The sequence below is a fragment of the Sinocyclocheilus rhinocerous genome, unplaced genomic scaffold, assembly GCF_001515625.1.
Source record: "Sinocyclocheilus rhinocerous isolate Xijiao unplaced genomic scaffold, SAMN03320098_v1.1 scaffold867, whole genome shotgun sequence".
Classification (NCBI taxonomy): Eukaryota; Metazoa; Chordata; class Actinopteri; order Cypriniformes; family Cyprinidae; genus Sinocyclocheilus; species Sinocyclocheilus rhinocerous.
In genome coordinates this window covers 146,654-161,389 of record NW_015649279.1, presented here as the reverse complement: position 1 = coordinate 161,389, position 14,736 = coordinate 146,654, and the positions used below count along the sequence as shown (strand labels likewise).

Sequence of the window (14,736 nt, the reverse complement as noted above, 5' to 3'; positions counted from 1 at the left end):
GTGTGTGTGTGTGTGTGTGTGGGTGTGTGTCTCTGTGTCTGTGTGTGTCTGTGTCTGTGTGTGCGCACTAGAGCACTGACTGTGGTTCTGATGGAGTCAGTATCAGTGCTGATGGACCGACGGTTGGCTGTGAGCGACGCGAGACCGGTGAGATTCTGACATCCAAAAATCAGCTTTTTCTGTGAGACACTAAAGAAGATATTCTGAAGAATGTTCCAGACCAATCAGCATTGCACCCCATTAACTTTCACTATACAGCGGGCAAAATAAGTGTTGAACACGTCAACATTTTTCTCAGTAAATATATTTCTAAAGGTGCTGGTTCAGTCCCAATTTCAGGTCTAAAATTAGCTGGTTCAGTCCCAACACCTACAGTACCAGGATGATGAAGATGAAACCAGGCTGGACAATGATCCCAAACACAGAAAGAAAGTAAAGCTGCTAGAACGGCCAGCCATGCCACTAGTTTCTCCAGACAGCTGTCATTAACAACAAAGCCTTTTGTACGAAGTATTGAAAACGTTTCAGTAGTTCAATACTTTTCCCCTGTGTCATTCCACTTTATTACACAGAACTTAATTTCTGATCTTATTTGTTTTGTTGTCTTTGTATGTATGGATTACTTGAGTTGTTACCGACATCTGGTGAAAATCTCATGTCAACAGCACCTTTAGAAATATATTTACTGAGAAAAATGGTGACGTGTTCAACACTTATTTTACCCAAAAAGCTGTGAGAGGGAGTGACTGTGTGCTGGTTTTTTTCACAGATGATGTTCTGAACGCTGAGGAGAGACACGAGGGTCTGCTGAGAGAGCTACAGGAGCTGGCCCAGCACGGTCCGTCAAACACTACAAACCCTGCAGAAATCAGTTTCAGCTCTATAGAAGACAACAGAGTCATTATTCAGATCCATTCAGTTCAGTCTGCCGCACAGATCACCAAAAGAAGATATTTTGAAGAATGTTAGTAACCAAACCGTTGCCGGTAGCCATTCACTTCCATAATATGGAAAAAAAAAATACTATGAGAGTCGATGGCTACCGTCAACTGTTTGGTTACTAACATTCTTCAAAATATCTTCTTTTGTGTTCAACAAACCGGATTAGAACAACATGAGAGAGAGAGCAAATAATGACAGAATTCATTTTAGGGTGAACTGTCCCTTTAAATGCTTGGGCTCATTAAATGGATTCAGATTGGCTGTTGTTCATAAAATAATATGTGACCCTGGAGCACAAAACCAGTCATAAGGGTTAATTTTTTTTAGATGCATCATCTGAAAGTTGAATAAATAGCTTTCCATTGATGTATGGTTTGTTAGGATAGGACAATATTTGGCCGAGATACAACTATTTGAAAATCTGGAATCTGAGGGTGCAAAAAAATCTAAATATTGAGAAAATCATCTTTAAAGTTGTTCAAATGAAGTTCTTAGCAATGCATATTACTAATCAAACATTAAGTTTTGATATATTTACGGTAGGAAATTTACAAAATATATTCATGGAACATGATCTTTACTTAATATCCTAATGATTTTTGGCATAAAAGAAAAATTTATAATTTTGACCCATACAATGTATTGTTGGCTATTGCTACAAATATACCCCAGCGACTTAACACTGCTTTTGTGCTGCAGGGACACATATATATATACATTTGTTTTTCTCCAGAGAAAGACAGAGAGCATGAAGACACCCGCGAAAGAGACGACTACGAGCTCAACGACGAGGAGGAGGAGGAGGAGGAAGATGAGGGAGCGATGAAGGAGCAGAATGAGCGAGACCTGGATGAGCTTCTGCAGGAGGAGATCCAGAAGACGGCGGTCCAGAGGAGACAAGACGAGGAGCTGGAGGAGCTGCTGGAGGAGCTGGAGAGGAAACAACAGGAGAAGAAACGCAGGAGGAACGAGGATGAGGAGGAGGAGAAGAGGAAGAGCGAGCTGGAGCTGATGGTGGAGAAGGAGAAGGTGGAGAAGGAGCTGAAGGAGCTGCTGGAGGAGCAGAAGAACGACACCAAGAGCTGGAACAAAGAGAAGGAGAAGGAGGAGAAACAGGAGGAGCTGCAGGAGCTGGTGAGGAAGATGGAGCGCGTGAAGGAGGAGGAGGAGGAGAAGAAGGAGAAGCGGGAGATGGAGAACGCCAGCGATGAGGCCACACGACAGTTTGAGAGAGAGAGAGACGAGGAGGAGGAGGAGAGACAGCATGATGAAGAGGAGGGAGGAGCAGAAGAACGACACCAAGAGCTGGAACAAAGAGAAGGAGAAGGAGGAGAAACAGGAGGAGCTGCAGGAGCTGGTGAGGAAGATGGAGCGCGTGAAGGAGGAGGAGGAGGAGAAGAAGGAGAAGCGGGAGATGGAGAACGCCAGCGATGAGGCCACACGACAGTTTGAGAGAGAGAGAGACGAGGAGGAGGAGGAGAGACAGCATGATAAAGAGAAGGAGGAGGAGGATGAAGATGAGGTGAGAGATACAGACGTGCTGCATGATGTTCATCAGAGCGACTCCATTAGCAGCACATACAACTATACATATTTTATATTGATAAATTAATTAACCAAAATTAATTTTGTGATTTCAGACGTTTCACGAATTATATGTTCCTCAAGAGTTATTGAGGGTTAAAAAATGAATAAAATAGTAAAATAAAATTATAAATAATAAAAATACGCAATTTATTATTAATAGAGATCATTTTAGATCATTTCATGAATTAATAATCATATATTAACTTAAATACTTTTTAGTCTTGTGGCCGCCTGGTTGAAAACCACTGCTTTAAATGTTAAAGGAGTTTATTTTTGTCATCATTTACGAGCACATTAACATGTAGATGAGCAGATATGAAGTGAATCCTGAACTCTGTGTTTCTCCTTCAGGAGCTGCTGGAGATTGAAGCTGAACTGAGAAAAGTGGTGGCGCAACTACATGAACTACGCAGGGGTTAAACACACACACTCACTCACACACACACTCACTCACACACACACACACACACACACACTCACACACACACTCTCACACTCTCACACACACACACACACACACACACACACAATCAGATGAAACACTCTGAAATAAGACATCATTTAGTCTATTTATGAAGGTATATATTCATAAGCTCATAGAGGCAGTTCATTCATCAGGCTTCACTATCCTGCTGCAGATGTTCATAAATATAATTCTCATGAAACGAAATCAAACACCAAATGCTCATAAACACACTGGTGGTAAAGCCATAGAGACGTGTTTAGTGCACAGTCACGCAAGCCACGCCCCTAATCATCACTCCCCGCCTCCTCATTTGAATATTTTAGCATTCATATCTATATTGTGATGCAATACTTTCTTCAGTGGTACGACTAATATAATGAGACACGTGTGCACATATGATGAAGTAATGATGTGATTTGTGCTCTTGACTGTTACTGTGTTTCTGAATCATTCTGCTGTGTGAACATGGCTAAAACTGTTCTGGGGTCAGAACGCCAGCCGCTGAGACTGTGTGTGTGTGTGTGTCTGTCTGTGTGTGTGTGTGTGTGAGAGAGAGTGTGTGTGTGTGTGTGTGAGTGTGTGTGTGTGTGTGTGTGTGTGAGAGAGTGTGTGTGTGTGTGTGTGTGTGTTGGACAGGAAACGCTGGCATTCTTTCCCTGCATGTTGCACTTTCCTGAAAGCAGCCAATGAGAGCAGGTCTGGTCACAGACTCCGCCCACACACACATTGTTGTCATTGAGTTTTAATAGATTTGAAAGAAAAACCAGCAATAAGAGTCAGAGGAGCTGATCAATACACGAGTGTCGACTGCAGAATGAATCTCATATTTATTATGAATGTAAATGCAGATTAGCGGAGCATATAAAGGCATTCCAGTCGAGAGAATAGTTCTGTGTGTTTGGTTTAATAAAGATCTGTTGACTGAACGCACAGCGCCTCAGAGTCTGTCTGATGGAGATCCTGAGATGTTTATAATGTGTGTGTTTTAATGTGATCATTGATTTCAAACAAGCTCCGCCCTCAGTTTCTTCACCATGGCAACCATGGCATCGTTCATTGTGTGAGTGAATCGTTTAGTTTGAATCAAATCAAAAGTGACTCTTCACGATTCTTTGTTCACTATTCAATCTAAACGAGAGAAAGACTCATTTAAATAACAAGAAATCAAAAAAAGCACTTTATCAGTCAAATTCTGTTTCACTTTAATCACGTTTTTGATTTATTGTTGTTTATGTTGTTTTGGACACGACCATTATTGCAATATGTGGTATTTTAAAAAGTGTCACGTAAATATGTTATATTATGGCAAGGCAAGTTTATTTGTATAGCACATTTCATACACAATGGTAATTCAAAGTGCTTTACATAAAAGAAAGTAAAATTACCATTAAAAAAAATCACAATATTAAAAAAAGGAATTTAAAAACTTTTTAAATTATTTAAAAATTGATTTAAAGCAGCACTATGTAACGGTTGGCGCTCTAGCGGTTAATAAACAGAGCTGCACACATCCCGCGGAAGAACATTCCAACCGGATCTACTTCTCTAAGTTTATGTCTATGGCGATTCACGCAGGTATGTGTTACTCCGCAGCGGTGACCAGGCTACAATAGTCCAAATATAAGTACTTATTATAAGTGTACCGTAGTGATTCGGAATAAGACAAAAACGCGGTTTGGAAGATGAATTCATGATGTACTCGCTCATTATTTGAACACAGAAAAAGTTACATAGTGCTGCTTTAAAATGAATTGAAAAATAGAAAATGATTATACATAAAATACAGTGCAATTATGATCATCACTATGGTATTACCGTATGAAAATTTGTCGCTTTTACAATATTAAACAGCAATAATTCCCATAGTAAGAATTAAATAGCCTACAGTGTTAAAAAAATGATCAGTATGACTGATGTTAGTATAGAAGCTTGTTTCCGCCACATCATATAATAGCTAATAATAATAATAATAACAATAAAGGTAATTTTATCTTACAGTCCGCACTTTTTCTCGCAATTATGAGTTTATATCGTCCAATTCTATTTTTTCGGACAGAATTCTGAGTTTACATAGGCTATTGCAATTCTACGAAAGCCCGTTTTCGCTCCAGAATAAAATTAAAATGGTTATTGCGATTTTTTCTGTTTTGTTTTCGGTAACAATTCAGACTTTTTCCCTTGCAATTCTGATATTTATCTGACATATAAACTGACGCAAATCTGACTTTCTCGCAATTCCGATTTCGTGATTGCGTCGTTTTATCTCAAAATTCTGAATTTAGTTCTCCACTTTTTAGCAACTGAATAAAAAATAAAAAGGGTAATTGCGAGTTGGCATGCCTCTCAATTCTGTGTTTATAATTCACAATTCTAAATTTAAAAAGTAAAATCGTAATTAGTTTTTATTGGACTTTTTTCACATTTCCGGGTTTCTCAGCAGCGGAAGTCGTCATAGTTGGGTTAACTTGAAGAGCAGTGACTGGGAGAGTACCACAGATATAGTTTTTGCATTCTCATTTGCTCAAATAGCAAAATAAAAACCCCACGATAGTGTTTTCATGACTTTCAATAAAAGAAAAAAAATTGAGAGAGGCTGATAACGGCAGTCAGAAGAGAGAAGGAGGTCAAACTTACCGTTCCTCCCAGAGACGCTGCATTAGAAACACCCTCACATTAGCCTCAACTGTTTTTTTTTGTAATTTGATGCAAAGGTGATATAATACAAAGAATAGTGTTATAAATGTACATACATTATAAAAAAAATACAAATATGAAAAACTTTCGACGATTTACGATACTGTTGACCGTTAAACGCGTCATCACAGTCTCGTGAAAAGCGTCCATAATGATAATCACGGTATTACCGTCTGAAAACTCAGTGGCGAGAATATATGTCTATATACTGTATATATGTGATGTTAAGATGCAGGTGTAGTTAGTGTGAATGTGAGTCTCAGGTGTGTGTGTGTGTGTGTGTTCCTCACCGAGTTTAACGACGCGACGGAACGAAAGAGAAAGTGAAAGTTTAAAATCGCTTATTCACTCTCAACTCGACAGACTTCCGCGCGTTATAGAGCCGCAGGATCGCGAATTCGACGGACTGAGCTGCTGAAGTCGGTGTGAAGTGTGTTTCTAATCATGTCTAGAGGCTCAAACGCGGGGTTTGATCGACACATCACCATCTTCTCACCGGAGGGCCGCCTGTATCAAGTCGGTAAGAGATCGCGTTATAGCCACTGTTCCTGTTTACAGCTCTACACATGTTTACTGGACTAATGCCACTACTGGTGACAGATTAATGTTTATAGTATTCTGTGATTAACTCAGAGTCTTAATGTGTGTTTTCTAGTCATAACGAAACTTTATTTTATTATTTCGCATGAAACGCCACCACCTGTGGGTCCAGAGCTTTTTCAGATCAGAGCTAATCTTCATTAGTCCGAAATCCTTCACTGAATGCCATGACTTGAGTGTCCTTCAGAGTTGCTGGTCTGGTGTGTTTGTGTTTGTGTAATACTGAATGTGATGTTGGACAGAATATGCCTTCAAAGCCATCAGTCAGAGCGGGCTGACCACGGTGGCCATCAGAGGGACGGACTGCGCTGTGCTGCTCACACAGAAGAAAGTGTCGGTAAAACACACACTCTTAGCGCTCTCAGGTTCATCGGGCTCGCATCGAGGCGGCCGAGTGGAAGTATAAGTTCGGTTATGACATCACGGCGGACATGCTGTGCCGGCGTATGGCGGACATCTCTCAGGTTTACACGCAGAATGCAGAGATGAGGCCGCTGGGCTGCTGTGAGTGACGCTCCTCTCGTCTCAGCTGTGTGCTGATCCTGGTCCTGCTGCGGCTCTGACCTGATGCTGTGTGTCCCTCAGGCATGATGCTGATCGCGATGGACCCTCAGACGGGCCCCGTGCTGTTCAAATGCGACCCGGCTGGGTACTTCTGCGGCTTCAGGGCCACCAGCGTCGGGGTCAAACACCACGAGGCCAGCAGTTACCTGGAGAAGAAGCTGAAGAAGCAGCCGGATCTGCCCTACGACAGGACCGTGGAGGTGTGTGACGCAGAAATACATGCCAAATCAAACACAACATTTACAGTTTCCACAAAAACATTGGGAACTGTTTTCAACATTGATAATAATCAGAAATGTTTCTAATAATCAGCATATTAGAATGATTTCTGAAGATCATGTGACACTGAAGACTGCAGGAATGATGCTGAAAATACAGCTTTGATCACAGAAATACATTACAGTTTAACAGATATTCACATAGAAAACAGCTGTTTTAAATCCTAAAAATATATCAGTATTTTTACTGTATTTGGTCAAATAAATGTAGCCTCTGTGAGCAGAAGAGACTCTTTCAGAAACATTAAACAGTGCAAGACATACTGATTCATTCCATCTTTTTCAATCCACTGCAAAATATAGAGAATCATTACCAACATATGTGACCCACGCTGGCAAAATGAGTCGGAATGAGCAAGTTTTCAAAAATTAGTTAAGTGATACATGACTTGTTGGAATCGGACTAAACAGCTGTTTCCCCCAACTGTTAACTAAACGTTCATGTGAGGCATAACAGATTATGTTTGTGTGAATCTCGCCAAGACATATTTCGCAATAATGTACTTTATACGTACTTTATATTACTTTATATGTACTTTATATTAGATGCTAAATTACTATTTGTAGCTCATAATTCCATTAACGCTGATTTTATTTCAAGTAGCATTTTTTTTATTATTATTTTTTGTTTATTTTTACTTAGCTGTAATAAGCCTGAATGTAATCAGGTGCAGTGTGATCATTTCATGTTCTATTGGTCAATTTGAATGTATTTATTTGTATTTATTTGTCCTCCAGTTTTGAGATATTAAATGGTAATGGAATAACATATCACCAGCGGCTCATTATAGTGTGAATGAATATAATCAGGTTTTAAACAGAGCGTTGTGTAATAATAATATGAATAGTTCAGATGTTGAGGTTTGGCATCAGTGTGTTGGTTTGATATTGTATCACGCTTGTCTCCTGTCCTCTAGATGGCGATCTCGTGTTTGTCTTCTGTGCTTTCAATGGACTTCAAAAGCACTGAGCTGGAAGTGTCTGTCGTGACCAAAGAAAACCCCAAATTCAGGTGCAGAGAGAGAATGAAGAGTCAACATGAGCACAGAGAGAGACGGTGTGAGGCGGTTTAACATCATCTGTGTGTGTGTGTGTTTCAGGACTCTGTCAGAAGCAGAAATCGAGCGTCATCTGGTGGCGATCGCGGAGAGGGAGTAACTGTCAGGTTTACCGTGTTTTTACCGTTTGCTCATCAGTCCTCCGCTCATCTTTGACTGTATTTGGTGTGTGTTACTACTGAATGACAAATCCTCCGTCTAGTACTAATTATCAAATAAAAGCATCATTTTGTGATTCTAAACAGCCTCAGAGAGTAATATTGACTCTGTCTGATCCTGCACTAATATCATGATGTCAGAGCTCAGGTCTGCTGTTTCTCCAGCTGCTGGCGCCAGAGACTCACTCTCAGTGTACAGACCTCTCTCCTCTCTTTGATTTCACTCCTCAGTGTGTGTGTGTGTGTGTGTGTGTGTGTGTGTTTGAGTGTGTGTAAGTCTGTGTGAGTGTGTGTGTGTGTGTGTGTGTGTTCACCTTCTCCAAGGTCTGTGTGTTTTGTCCATCTGTGTCGTACTGGAGGATTTAAGTCCAATCCGTCTGTCTGCTTCTGCAAAGTGCTGACGGAGACACGACAGATTATCAGAGAGAGACAGCCGAAGATGAAGATGACGAGACACACTCTTCATCACATGCACTTCACTGTCCACTCACAGCAGAAACACTAGTTACACTCATAAAACTTAAGCTTTTGCTGAAACGATACACATCCAATTATACACTTTTAAATTCTGACTCAAAGCAGAAACATACATTATCAGTTCATTTAAATCAGTCGCTCACCCAAAGATGAAAACTGTGTCATCATTTACTCTCCTCATGTTGTTCAACACCTGAATGAGTTTCTTTCTTCTGTTGAACACAAAAGAAGAGATTCGGAGGAATGCTGGTCCCCATCGACTCCCATGGTATTATTCATAATGGAGAAATCAGTGGCTGCTGTTTGCTTCCCAGCATTCTTCAGTCTTTCTGTGGGTCTGTGACGTCTCTGAATGAGGGTTTAATTAACCTGCAACTGCAGAACAATAAATAAACATCTCATAGTAAATTAAACATAGTTTGATGTACGATATGTGTGTGATTAGAATCAGTCATGTTATCAGGGATATTATCATTAACTAAAACCATAAGAAAAAACACGAGTATTGAAGTAAAAACAGTAACTGACATAAAACATAAAAAACTAACAAGTGGATAGTTTATTTGAACGGCGTCCCGGATCGTGTCGGAGGATTTTGTTTTGTAATCGAGGCACAGTGTCATGGAGAGTCACAAAGAATCATTTGTTGAAAGATGAAGCGGAGCTAGATCTGATGCAGCTGCATCACAAACCGTAAGTAAAGGATTTCATAATGCTTCGTCTGGAAATGACTTGTTTATTTTTATCATGTTGTCAAAACACTCAAAACATGCATTAGTGAGGGGGCGCTGATACTGTTTCCTATGCAGTGACGTTAGCCAATCACAACAGCGGCTGATTACTGACGAACCTTAAAGGACACGCCCCTTAAAACCGCTCGTTTTAGACAGAGGGTCAGAATGAGGGTTGAAAACAATCATTTTTCCACATATTTGTTTTTGTTTTTATTTCGTGCAAAAGACTTTATTAACATTATAAGTAAACCTCAAGGAACAAATTAAAATAATAAAAAAAATCCATGTCATTACCCCTTTAATGTTGTATCAAAAAGAGTACCAAGGAATTTACTCTGCTCTATCCACCTCTCTGTCCTGAATAGATGCTGGTTGCACCTTTGGAGCGTTTTTTTTTCTGAAATCAATCACCTTCTCTTTTGTTTTTGTAATATTTAGTTTCAGCTCTGCTTCATTGCACCATGTAATAAACTTAAGAATTGCATGACTATCATCACCCTTTGAGCTTGATAGCAAGGCTTGGAAAACTGTATCGTCTGCATATTTGACTACATAACAATTATCCTCATAGCTTTGACACTCATTTGTATAGAGGATAAAAAGTGTGTGATTAGTGTAGTATAGGGCACCATAGAGATTAACCTTGTTCAGCTACGAGTGCAACCTGTTGAAAATATTTACATGTATATATTTATATTCATATAATGTATATTATATATAAATATATTTAATATATAAAGAACATATTTTTGTTAAATATATGCATGCATATGTGTGTATATGTGTGTATGCACGCACATATATATTATGTAAACAAAAACTTTTATTTTTGATGCGATTAATCGTTTGACTGCACTATTTTTTTGTTTTCAGTTTTAACTTTACTTTAGGTTTTGTGCGTTTATCATTTTTTAATTACAAATATTTGTATTTACCTGTAATTAATTGTATTTCAATTTTATTTGTAATAATTTTAGTAATAATTTTAGCGCATTTAGTGCAAGTTTATCACATGTGTGTAATCGTCCATGTTTTACTTTCTGAATCATGTTTTCAGTCTGAGGTTTTGTCTGAGCTCTCTGATTGGTGGCCGTCAGGGTCACATGACCCAGTACATCACTGGATTGAGGTCAGGCCTGGATTAGACAGAGTGGAGAGGTTAGGAGCTGTGTGCTCAAAAACACTGGAGCAAGAGTGAGAAGCATTGAACACATCAGATTTACTGATTCACGAGCACTTTGTTGCATTTTATTGGACGCGAGTCTGGGGACAGTTTTCCAGCTTCAGCAATGCAAAACAGCTAACAGTATACTTGTGTTCCAGACATTATATAACATACAGTATATCATGAAGTGACTTCTCTTTCTGTTTTAAAGACATTTTCTTTGGATTGTTTGACTATGCGAAAGAGAATATAACTTTATTTGTTTCCTGCTGGCTAAAGTTCACATAAACAAAAGTTCTGGCTCTAAATCTCTGTTTTCTTTACTCAGAGTTGATCTAGACGAGTATTTGGAAACTATCCAAAGTTCTGTTCATCCTAAAGCAGTGAAAACTGCATCTCTGTGCTCATCTTGTGTGTGAACAAAAACATACAGTTAAACCAAGGTAACCACAAATTAACCAAGGTTTTGCCACACTAACAATAGTTTAACCATTGTTATACAAAAAAAAAAAAACATGGTTAGCCTACTATTAATTTTCTTAAGGGGTTTGCATTTGTGTAGCTTATTCTTTCTATAAATGTGCTGCTTTAATGGTTTGATGTTTTGTACTGTTTAATAATAAAAAAAAGAAATCAGAAAAAAAAATTTGCGATACACACTCCGAAATCCCGATCTGAATCAAATGATTCGCGAACCGCTCTAAAGTCCCGATCTAAAATCGTTATGATATAAAATCGTAATCGAAATTCGAAAGTGAATGGCTCTTTTGATCTGATTTTTGCTATAGGTGAAATTAATGATCTTTGTCACGAGTTTGAGTTTGAATCAGTAGGAGAGGTACCAGTGTAAATGACTCACTTAATTGGTTCAATTTGTCTGTTCCTCGGCTTTTCTCGTCTTCAGTCGTGTTTACATGACACCCTCAGCACTAGGCCTACTACTGGCTCAGCTCGATAGTTTTATGACATTACCTGAAATAAGTGAAAAAAGCATGATGTTTACAAATAAAACATCCATATTTCCATTCCAAAGATAACATCCAACACAAATCTAGAACATATTCCGGTGAGGTAACCGGTTTACTGCTAACTAGTGAAACTCTCCATTAATGATAGGAATCTGACATATAAATATAGAATTATTAAACAAACTTTTTAGAGATGCTTTGATTCAGAAAATGATGGAAGTGGATGAATGCAGACTGAATGTAAGTAACCGCACATACTGTAGTATTTACATGTGTCTCACTCTTAATATATAATCTAGAAAAGAACAGAAAAGCCTTTTTGTTCCTTCATAGAGAATAAGATGACAATTAGTTATATAAATATTTGTATGTTATTGTAAGACTTTTAGAACAATTAAGATATTTTGCAATTTAAATAACAGCAACAATAGTAATAACAGTAATATATTTAGTTAAATTATATTTTATATTTAAAACAATATTTAATAATAATAATATGTATGTATTTATTTATTTATATTACTCTTTTCATCGCAGTAATTTTGGTGCAAAGTAATAGTCATGGGAAATAATGTTTTGATTCAGAAAATGATGGAAGTGGATGAATGCAGACTGAATGTAAGTAACCGCACATACTGTAGTATTTACATGTGTCTCACTCTTAATATATAATCTAGAAAAGAACAGAAAAGCCTTTTTGTTCCTTCATAGAGAATAAGATGACAATTAGTGGATGGAGATAAGTTAAAGGTCTGAAACTCACAAACCTCTGGTTCTGATTCTGAGGAAGACACTGAGAAGAAGAGACTAAACGAGCGTGAGAGAGGCTGAGAAAGAGTGAAGTGAGAGACACAATAATCCAGACTAATTCACTCTGAACAGCGCCGGAGACTAAGAGGATTGAAACATTTGCTAAATTAGATCAGTAAAAATAACAAACTGCAAACAACACAGACATACATAGTGCAAAGTAATAGTCATGGGAAATAATGTACAGTGTCAAACGTGTGGCTCTTAAACGACCCTCTGCACAATTTGTTGTTGCTGTAATGAATATCGCTTGTGTTGTAGAAAGATTGAGGTTCTCACAGACAGAAGATGGATGGAGATAAGTTAAAGGTCTGAAACTCACAAACCTCTGGTTCTGATTCTGAGGAAGACACTGAGAAGAAGAGACTAAACGAGCGTGAGAGAGGCTGAGAAAGAGTGAAGTGAGAGACACAATAATCCAGACTAATTCACTCTGAACAGCGCCGGAGACTAAGAGGATTGAAACATTTGCTAAATTAGATCAGTAAAAATAACAAACTGCAAACAACACAGACATACATACATAGATAGATAGATAGATAGATAGATAGATACTGTAGATAGATAGATAGATAGATACTGTAGACAGATAGATGGATGGATGGATGGATGGACGGACGGACGGACGGACGGATGGACGGATAGATAGATAGATAGATAGATAGAAACACTCTTACAAATAAAGGTGCTTACTAGGTTCTTCACAGAGATGCCATAAAAGAACCATTTTTGGTTCCACAAAGAACCATTCAGTCAAAGGTTCTTTAAAGAACCAACTCTTTCTTACCTTTTAATAATCTGAAGAACCTTCTTTTGCCACAAAGAACCTTTGAGACTGAAAGTGTTTAGTTCACTGAGAGAGTCTTTCTAATATTCACTTCAGATAGTTTGTGTTTCACAGATGAGACGCGACTCTGTTGATGATGATGATGATGATGATGAAGGTCACATTCAGGTTAATTTCTTCAACTCAAGCTGCAGGTAAATTAGTCTTAATATGTGTTTATATCTGTTTTTAAAGATGGATGAATTTTAATAAGTATTTGTTCTTGAAAACAGTAATGTGTGTCAACAGAACACTCACACACACACACGCACACACATACTCCTGTGACCCTTCCCTCCATCTCTCGTTTCTTTTTGCATCTCTTTCTTAAAGCTACACAACACACAGCACAACACATGATGGACAAACACAGTTTAATTTTAATTACAATGTGTTTGTGTGTGTGTTTTCATTCGGTGAAATAAAAAACATGTCCAGCTCATATTTTATTCAAAAATCAAAAGAAACAACTGAGAATCAGGAAAATAAAGCTTATTTTAAGACCAGCAAGATATTTTATCATTTTAATAACATTCATTCATTTACTTATTTATTTCTTCTCTCTCTGCATTCATTTTGGTGTCAAAATATATAACAAAATAGAATGACATAGAGTTATATATATATATATATATATACACACTAAAGATATACTACAATTTTTTCCCCAAAATTCTATACTAAATCAGCAAAACCAACCTGTCTTGTATTTATGGAAAGAAATTATTTATTTATAATTCATTAAAAGTCTCAAAACTACAAGACTCTAAATGCAAACACAATGAAAAGCAGGACATTACAATCAAAGACAGAATCTAACATCAGAAAAGAGCGCTGATTTACAAACGAGCGTAACGAGCCGATGAAAGCTCTGCGTCTGTGAGCGTCAGAAACCCCTGAGATTGACAAGAAAACAAACGTCAAGACTGAGAGATTCTGTTGTTGTTCAATTCCATGCAACTCAACACATGATTCATTCAAGTACAGTTTGACGTTTCAGAATCACAGCCGTGTAAATGACAGGAAATACTGAATGTTTCACAGTTTTACAACAACTGTAGAAGAAACAACAGATGCTTGATCCAATCGTAATATCAATTAAGAAAACATATAGAACATAAACGAAACATCTTCAGCTCTAGTGAGCGCTAGAGTTCACGTGTCATGTGACTTATAGTGGAATCCCAGCATGCTTTGCTCCTGGAGTCTCTGAATCTCAGGTTCGTTCTTCAGTTTCAAAAGCAGCTTATCGACAAACATTTGGGATTCTGAACGCTGAAACATCATCTAGCCTAATGATACACCTCCTAGAACAACAAGACTTTAGCAGTTCAGATGATGATTGTCATCTAACCGTGTTGAGGTGTATATCACTGTTTTACTGCACTAAACATTTGAGCTCTGTTCAT

At 38.1% G+C, this 14,736-nt stretch overlaps 1 protein-coding gene and 1 pseudogene across 1 annotated transcript in view; both read left to right on the top strand.

Moving 5' to 3' along the window:
- The window catches only part of LOC107710521 (nucleolar protein 58), a 5,146-nt gene extending 1,225 nt beyond the window's left edge, over positions 1-3,921 (top strand). The window contains exons 3-7 of the mRNA XM_016515307.1: positions 72-147; positions 770-838; positions 1,676-2,001; positions 2,225-2,464; positions 2,881-3,921. Of these exons, the coding sequence (XP_016370793.1) occupies positions 72-147; positions 770-838; positions 1,676-2,001; positions 2,225-2,464; positions 2,881-2,949 (780 nt within the window). The 3' untranslated portion in view covers positions 2,950-3,921. The remainder of the gene's footprint in view (positions 1-71; positions 148-769; positions 839-1,675; positions 2,002-2,224; positions 2,465-2,880) is intronic.
- Positions 3,922-5,859: 1,938 nt separating this feature from the next.
- LOC107710524 (proteasome subunit alpha type-6-like) lies at positions 5,860-8,568 on the top strand (annotated as a pseudogene).
- The last annotated feature ends 6,168 nt before the right edge of the window (positions 8,569-14,736 follow it).